The 8,161-nt window shown below is 45.4% G+C and overlaps 1 protein-coding gene across 1 annotated transcript in view; it reads right to left on the bottom strand.

The window, feature by feature from the left end:
* Positions 1 to 1,102: 1,102 nt before the first annotated feature.
* MTMR10 (myotubularin related protein 10) overlaps positions 1,103 to 8,161 on the bottom strand; it is a 40,833-nt gene continuing 33,774 nt past the window's right edge. Inside the window, exons 13-16 of the mRNA XM_072981842.2 lie at positions 7,943 to 8,112; positions 7,131 to 7,301; positions 5,951 to 6,133; positions 1,103 to 4,245 (exon numbers count right to left, since the gene is read on the bottom strand). Of these exons, the coding sequence (XP_072837943.2) occupies positions 3,646 to 4,245; positions 5,951 to 6,133; positions 7,131 to 7,301; positions 7,943 to 8,112 (1,124 nt within the window). The 3' untranslated portion in view covers positions 1,103 to 3,645. The remainder of the gene's footprint in view (positions 4,246 to 5,950; positions 6,134 to 7,130; positions 7,302 to 7,942; positions 8,113 to 8,161) is intronic.

Below are 8,161 nucleotides of genomic sequence, written 5' to 3'. Positions count from 1 at the left end.
TACCCTTGTGAAACACACTTTTCAGTGGCGTCTCTTTGGTTCTTGACCTGCAGAAAGGGTTAACTATAATTGCACTTCCATGTTAAATTACGTAACAGTCAGCTTCCACTCCACAGTAGCTAAAAGGCATGTTTTCTACTCGGACCACATCAGGGAGCAACTCCGTATGTGAGGGGTTTTCCGCCCTCTCAGATTGTAATTTAATAACTGCAGCCCCCTGAAAGCAGCCCAAGCCATACCTTTCGCTGCATAGCACAGGGGAAAGGTACAAAAATAAGCATTTAGTATTCCTAAATTTACCAAAAAAAACCCAAACAAATAAAAAAAAACCTCCTCAAAGGTTAAGTACCTGCTTTTTAAAGAGTCAACTGGGCTCCATTGCCTTCAAGCCAAGTGGCATATAAACTCAAGGATGGGGGTGGTTTGCTGATCTTTGACGAGAACTCAAAGTAAGGCAGTTCAGAGTCCCCTAAGCAGCTGGGCTGGTGTTTCCCAAACCCCAGTCATCATATCAAACCATTCAGTGGAGAAGCTGCATTACCTCAGGGCCAGGTGGCATTAATGCATCACTGCCTTGCTCGCGAGTAGCGATGGCACAAACCGCAGTTTAGCTGCACAGCTGTTTTCCATGGGCGCCCTTGGCTTCCCAGCCCTGCCCGCTCAAGGCCAGCGGTTCCTGCCCATCTTGACTCCTGAGAAGGGGGTTGGTTCCCCTTGCCATGTGAAGCTGGCTGCTGCTTCTTTCACACTGGCCTCTGGCCTCAACAGCAATCCAAAAATAAAAATAAATACCAGTATTCTAACCCCCTGACCCCTATTACATCTATTTCATTTCGAGAATTAGTAGCATGAGCTATCGCAGGGCCCCGTTTAGACTCCAGTGAAACTCTTGGCTTTGCTGAACCCACTGTAACCGTAAAGCCATTCTGTTCTATTTGGTAAAGACAGTTAAGATTAAAGGCAAAGGTCTGTAACACCGAAAGGATAGAAAGGTCAGCAACTACGCAAAATACACAGTTTTAAAAAAAAGAAAGACCCCTGCCTTTCCCCCGCCCCCCCCGGCATGTGATATATAACACGTCTCAAAAGTTAAAACATCTAGTAACTTCTGCAAAATATATTCATTCCGTTTTCAATTAATTAGCAAAAATTGTTACATCTGAAATGTAGTTAGGCATAAAAGTACAGCATCAATTTTAAAAAGTCAGTCTGGTTAAGAAAAAACAAGCGAAAGTCGGAAAATGACAAACTGGACACATACAAAATTTAGCACTGGGACACAAAACATTGTTCCTTTTGATAAAAGAAACACCTCAGACAAGGGATTAACACCACAGATGGCTTGAAAGCAAGCCAGACAAACCTTGGATATTCCCTAGGGATCCCACTTTGAATCTTTTTGAGCTAAAGGTTCAGGAGTTTTACTCCAGAAATGAGGTGGAAGAAAAGCCATTTCACATGGTGCTTAAACAGATGCTCCGATCCAACTAGGGTCACCCAGGTGGCTGAACGGGACAAACTGACCATGGTGCTGGGTTATACAACTCGCCAATTCAAACATGCTCAGCGACCGGGGAGGGGTTGCATATGTCAAGTTATGCTCTAGCAGCAGAGGTGATGTGCAAGAAGAAAACTTCTAGGTGCTTGTCAGGAGGCTGTCATTCATGATGCACACTTCATAAGCTAGCGACTTGCTACGACACAGAAACAGCCCTTAAAATACCTTCACGTGGCTGCCCTGGTGGCGTGTGAGACACGCAACGGCACTCGTTCTATAACCCTGAACATCACCGGTTTAAAAATAAAAGCCTCCAGCCGTAACAGACAGCAGGCTCTACCGCCTAAAGACTCTGGGGGTGACAGCGCCTCCCCGAATTTGGACCCAAAGAAATTCAAAGACTTCCAGTGAACACCAAATCTGGACCCTTTTCCCCAGTAAGGTCACAAGCATGCAAGGAAATCTTCCTAGTGAGGAAATCCATCCTGATTTCATCATATTCAGTGCAGTTCATAACAAACTGATTAGGCTATTGCTATTTATTTATTTTTTTAAATGTTTTCCCAGGTCTTGGGATAATTGGCTTTGGTAGGTTCTAGAAACTGTTCTATGAAGATGACTTTGAAAATGGATTGTGGGTTCTACGGGAAGGGAGCGTATTAGCTTACCTGATGAGAGGAACTGAATTCCATGGAAGAGAGATTTAAAAAAAAAGTGTAATGCAAGAAAAGGCACTTTTATGTCCATGATGAAAAGCTGCGATTCTGGATTTGTGGTAATGTAATGTAATGGTGCGCTCCACTTCCAGAGCTGGCCTTGGTAGCTAATTGCCCATCTCCCGCTTCCTCAGTTAACGTTACACAGGAATCTATTAAACAGGGTCAGAGTGGACAACGGTTCCCTTCAGCCCAGTCAATGGCAAAGTAGGCTGGGAGTTATAGTTTTATCATTTGGAAAAAGCACAGGTGGCCCACCCACCCATGGAACTGTCTCGACCATAAAGAAAAGGAGCAATTTACTCACAAGAGCTGAGAAGTAGAGAGTATTTTCTCTTGCTGTTCGTTCCTAATATAAGCCTCAGCTAAGAGTCCTTGGCAGTAACCTCAGTCAGCACCAACTGATAGCCCTCGCTGTACTTTATAGGTAGACGCAGTAAAATAAAAGGCATCCTCAAAGCCTGAACAAAGAGGAGAAAAATAGATTCACAGGCTAAGCCAGATCATGCCTCTGGCGTTCATACAAGAACTTGCTAGATACTTAAACCTATTCAAATGTAAAGAGCTAACTCCCGGCTGATTTCAATTATGTCTTTTAGCAAAGTGCCTAGCCTTAGTTGGCTCATACCACAAAATTTGCACCTTGACCAAATACAGAACTTTTATGTCTGCACAAGTCAGGTAAAGGTTCCCCTTGACGTTTGGTCCAGTCATGTCTGACTCTTCCCCGTCTCCAAGCCATAGAGCCAGTGTTTGTCCGAAGACAGTTTCTGTGGTCACGTGGCCAATGCAACTCAGACATGGAACGCTGTTTTACCTTCCCACCGAGGTGGTACCTATTTATCTACTTGCATTTTTACATGCTTTTGAATGGCTAGGTTGGCAGGAGCTGGGACAAGTGACGGGAGCTCACTCCTTCGTGTGGATTTGATCTTACAATGGCTGGTTTTCTGACCTTGCAGCACAGAGGCTTCTGTGGTTTAACCTGCCGCGCCACCCACATCCCTTCTGTACGAGTAATAGCAATCAATTCTGGCCCTGGAAATCTCTTTTTTTTCCCCTACTGGTACTTGTCTTCATCTGTTGATCAAATGGACAAGAGACTGGGTTCCATCAGCGGAGAGGGAGGGGGGCCTCCCAACGCAAACAGAACAGGATTAGTCACCGTGCTGAAGCTTTGTTGTATATAAAGATATATCTGTGCCTTAGGTGCCAAGCCAGATTTAGAAAGCAGGAAGAGCCATTGAAAAGAAGACAAGAGAATCAATGAGGGACATCTGCAGAAAAAGAACATTTGTGCGTTGTGAAAGCATGACACACTTGCTTTTAAATACTTTGTGCAAAAACACAGGTAACCTTGTTTGATAAAGTTATTACAGCTTCTGGTAAGCAGTATTGTGTAGAGACAGTGCTGCCCTGGTTCCAAGAGCATCAGTCTTCATTGGCAAGGGTCTCTGTGGACAGCCAGATTTTGGCACCACTTAAGAATTTACTAAGTGGGGTTCCCAGAATGCTCCTCCGGCAAAGATTCCCGACAGGAGAAAAGGGAAAGGAAGAAGAGAGGAACTCGGGGGTGACGGCAGTGTCGTGGAGCCCATGGGCTCTGAAGTACATCCGACTGTGCTCCAGTTCTGAAGGTCTGATGAGGAAAGGCAGGCTGCCGTTGTGTTGTCGCAGGCTCCGGCTGAGAGCGTCTACTTCGTCTGCCAGCAAGGAGATTTTGTGGAAGGCGGTAATGAACCCCCCGCTGTTGATCTGGGCCTCTGGAACCCAGCGGAAGTAGCAGAGTTTCCAGAGTTTGATTTGTGTTCCAGAAAGGCAGGGCAGGAGGACGCCGTGCAGGTCAACGGGCTTGGAGAACCACTCTCGGAGATATGGCTCCAGGCCGTTGGTGGGACTGTCCGTGTGATGAAGGAAGTCCGGTTTCAGTTTTAGAATGAGGGAGTTTCTTCTCGGAAGAAAGTCTTGCTCGCTGATCATCCCGTTTTTTAGGGATGGTGGGAGGCCTCTGAGAGTCGAACTGTAGCTCTTCTGGGAGGCAAAATACATTTCAGTTTTCCATTACTTTCAACGTTCGCACAGGTAGTTACATTTAAGCTCCCCCCCCCTTTCCCACAAGGAATCAATACGTGGAGCTGCTAACTAAGGTGCTGTTGTGAATTTGCACAGATTGACCCCAGGAGTGGAGGCCCTTTCTGCTGCAGTCTTTTTTCAGGAATAAGAAGACAGAAAGGAGCTTTTTTAAAAGGGGCAAACTCTTTCCACAGTATGAACCAAGGCACATGCAAGCCACTGCCTAGGACGAGCACTGGATAAACTGCTGAAGAGAGACAGACTGACTGAGAGATTAGTCATGCATGAATTCTGCTCACTTGCTTCATGTTCATGTGTCCTGTTCTCATGAGAGCTGGAAGCCTGGAGGGCATTTAGTCAACTTTTAAAGAACATGCTCCACTGTGAAAACATTTCTTGGGTGGGTGGAATACTAATTACAGGTTTGTCCTGCTCAGAGAAGAATCCGGATAACTTAAAACCAGCAACAGATCCACTATGATTGTCTTCCTTCTGTATTTTGTACTACCTCAGTGACTTGAGAACTGGTTCTCTGAAACACCTGGACAATCAATGGGAAAGGAAAACATCTAAGAAATTGTTGGAATGAACACCCACCAAAACATGGCTGTAATGCCGAAGCCTGCAGAGCTCAGCTCGGTGCTATTTGAAGAGGGTGGCTTATTATTTTTAGTTCCTAGTATAGCTCCACCTTAGCTTGAAAACAGGTTCTCTTTCCTGGCCTAGCACATATCACCAGAGGCTAGCAACCTTAAGGAGGATACCTACGAACTGGAGCAAATTCAGAGGAAAGCAACAAGGAGGATCAGGGGACTGGAAACCAAGCCCTAGGAGAAAAGTCTGAAAGAACTGGGCAGGTTTAGCCTTGGGGGAAAAAAAGCTGAGGGGAGATAGGATAGCACTCTTCAAAGACTTGAAAGGTAGTCCTACAGAGGAGGGGCAGGACCTGTTCTTGATCATTCCAGAGTGCAAGGCATGTAATAAAGGGCTCAGGCAACAGGAAGCCAGATTTAGGCTGAATATTAGGAAAAAGTCCTTAAATGTTAGAGCAGTACAACAATGGAACTAATGATGCTGGGAGGCGGTGAGCACTCCAACGCTGGAGCCCTTCAAGAGAAGATTGGGCAACTACCTGTCCGATCTGCCTTGAGCAGAGGGGTTGGACTTGATTCCTTTATAGGCCCCTTCCGTCGTTCTATGATTCACTATTTATCTATTAGTTTGTCACGCAACCTGACGGGCATTTATGTACCAAGCATCTCTTTTCTGAAGAAAGATGTCAAAACTACAGCTAGCATCTGGAAGAGCCTGGGGCAGCAGGAAGATAATGGAAGCATATATTAGGAAACTGATCAACTTGAGGAGTTGAACCAGAGTTCACATACGATAAAGACAGCCATCACTTTTTGTTACCCAAAGATGGTGCTGCTGTTCATCATCATTTTCTCCTTATTTATGTCTTCAGTGTTCAGATTATCCAACAACTAACTTCACTGTGTCATATACATTCAAATATACTATTCATGCATTAAAGGGAGATGGGAACAGCGCAGAATAAAATCTGAATCTGCCTACTGCAGGAAATGCCCGTTTATCTTTAATATCTAGCTTGATTCTCAAATACTTCCAGAGACAAAGTAACACAAATGTTATATATTCTTACCTTTGTTCGTTTAAAGGACTTCACGGCCCCGTTGTGCACACACGGCACACTCTTCCCAATGTACAAGGGGTTGTGGAAGAGCATGCGATCCCTCAGAGTATGCTGCAGAGACCAATCCCAAACAGAAGGAAACTTCAGGCCTTTCTCGTCACCCAGCTGGATGTTTTTGCTTATGGCAAATTCCTGAAAGAAAGAAGTCCCAGATGCATTCAGCAAAAACAAAAGGAAATCTATTCATGAATATAAAGCATGGCTGTCTCTCCCTTCTTCTGCCGCTAGCTCTCCTCCAGGACTGAAACAAACTTCTTTTCTGAAGGAGAAAACAGCATATTAAAAAAAAAAGGGGGGGGAAGAGCTGTGCTGGTTTGTAAAATCTGATAAAATACAGGCAGGTCAATGCCTCTACTTTGACCAATTACAATTCTACAAGAGTGCAAACATCTTGAGTTCAGCCGAACTGTTCATCTGGCTTGATAGTTTTAAAGGGTGGGGGGGAGAGCACAAAGGGAAAAGTGGAAGCACGGAGGTCCCAAACATTTGGTTGGATATTTTACCTCCACTCGGTTTCAAAATGGAAAAGGAAACCTGTTTAGCAACCTACCTCTTTTTCTGTTTACACATTTTTCTGTATCTAGCCTTTATCAAATCAATTAAGCCTAGCACTCTCCTCAAATGATGAGCTGGGTTGGAAAACAGAATATATCATGCCTTTATTGATATAATTTTGCCCTGCTCTCAGCAAACTGCAAAAGAGGCCTGTCATGAACTAATATTTTCAAGAAAGATTTCCTCACGATTCCCCCGTACAGCGGTCTAAACCAACACCCTCCAAGAAACCTTTATTCCCCCTCCTTGGGTAGTTTTTGCCGAAGCTTCCCTAATGTTGAAGAGCCAAATTGTTAGGTGGCAACATTTCATGGGCTCTACAAAGCAACGTGGCCCCTCACGGCCACCTGGATAGCAACCACTGCTCTTCCTTAGAACTAATTAGCAAGCAGCTCAGCACCTCTCTTTGTGATCAACACCCCAGCTGCTCCTTTTATAGCTGTGCGGTCAACGACCTGCTATTCTGGGGTTGTGCAAAGTCAACCTGTTTGCACAATTATTAACGGCTGTCCTCTCGCAGTGGACAAACTCAGCGGTCGAGGGCATTTGAGTTCAAAGCCTCTTTTGTACCCACCGTGCTTTGCTTTACTCGCTGATGTGGAGAATTGAAGAGGAAAGTACCAAACAGGGAGATGCGCGTGCTGTCGTACAGTATCGTCAAGTACGTTTCGGAAAACTCAAAGGCCGAAGGGTATTGTTCCAGCAGCTGCCAGACACAGTCCAGAAACATCAAGAATAAAGGGGACTGAAATGGAAAAGGAAGGGCAAATCACAAATCAGACACATACAACCTGGGCAAATTTGCTCAGTCTCCTAAACTAAGGGCTCCCAACCCCCAGTCCTCAGCCCCGGTCCGGTCCATGGGCTTCCTTGAACTGGGCTGTTGACACACAAATCTCTGCCCCCTGACACGCTCCTCTGCGAGTGTGACACACCCACCTACAAGCGTGGGGGAGCCCACACCCCCCAAACAGTCCTAGAAAGGTTGGGGACCGCTGTCCTAAACCAAACAGAGCGACCATTGAAACTACATTCTGAGCATGAAGCTATCCTGGGGAAAATAGGTGTACAAAATGGAGAGCCATTTGAACAAATCCACTAAACATTTTCTACCTCTCTTCAGGAGATAAATTTTCATCCCAAACACCCCCACCAAACTCAGGAAAACTAAGAGCATTTCTAATCTTACTGGATTACAGCCTGCATATCTGCATATTCCCTGCTTAAAACGCTCCCTTCGCTCATGCTGTATGAAAAAATCCCCCAACACTGAGATCATTAAAACAGGGGCATCGATCCTAGCTTTGGGTGGAAAGCTGTTTGAGCCCATTTTACCTACAAACCGTCCCTTTAACACAGGCAGGCCTATTCTTTAGCTCCATTTACCTCCTTGTCAGATTTCTTCAGGTGATTACACCTATCCAGAAACGGATACCCAGCCATGACCCACTCCTTCTGAACCAGGCTCTGAAATCCACCCATGGTCCGGAAATAGGGATCCAACATCACTTGGACGAGGGAAGCCACGCAGCAGCTCAGGTCCCGGCCTTCCTCCTCTACAGTTGGGTGTTCAGAGGAATGTCAACGGGAAAAAGAAGGAAAGGG

Source organism: Pogona vitticeps, chromosome 12 (genome assembly GCF_051106095.1).
Source record: "Pogona vitticeps strain Pit_001003342236 chromosome 12, PviZW2.1, whole genome shotgun sequence".
In the NCBI taxonomy this organism is placed as follows: domain Eukaryota; kingdom Metazoa; phylum Chordata; class Lepidosauria; order Squamata; family Agamidae; genus Pogona; species Pogona vitticeps.
This window is presented reverse-complemented; position numbering and strand designations above follow the sequence as displayed.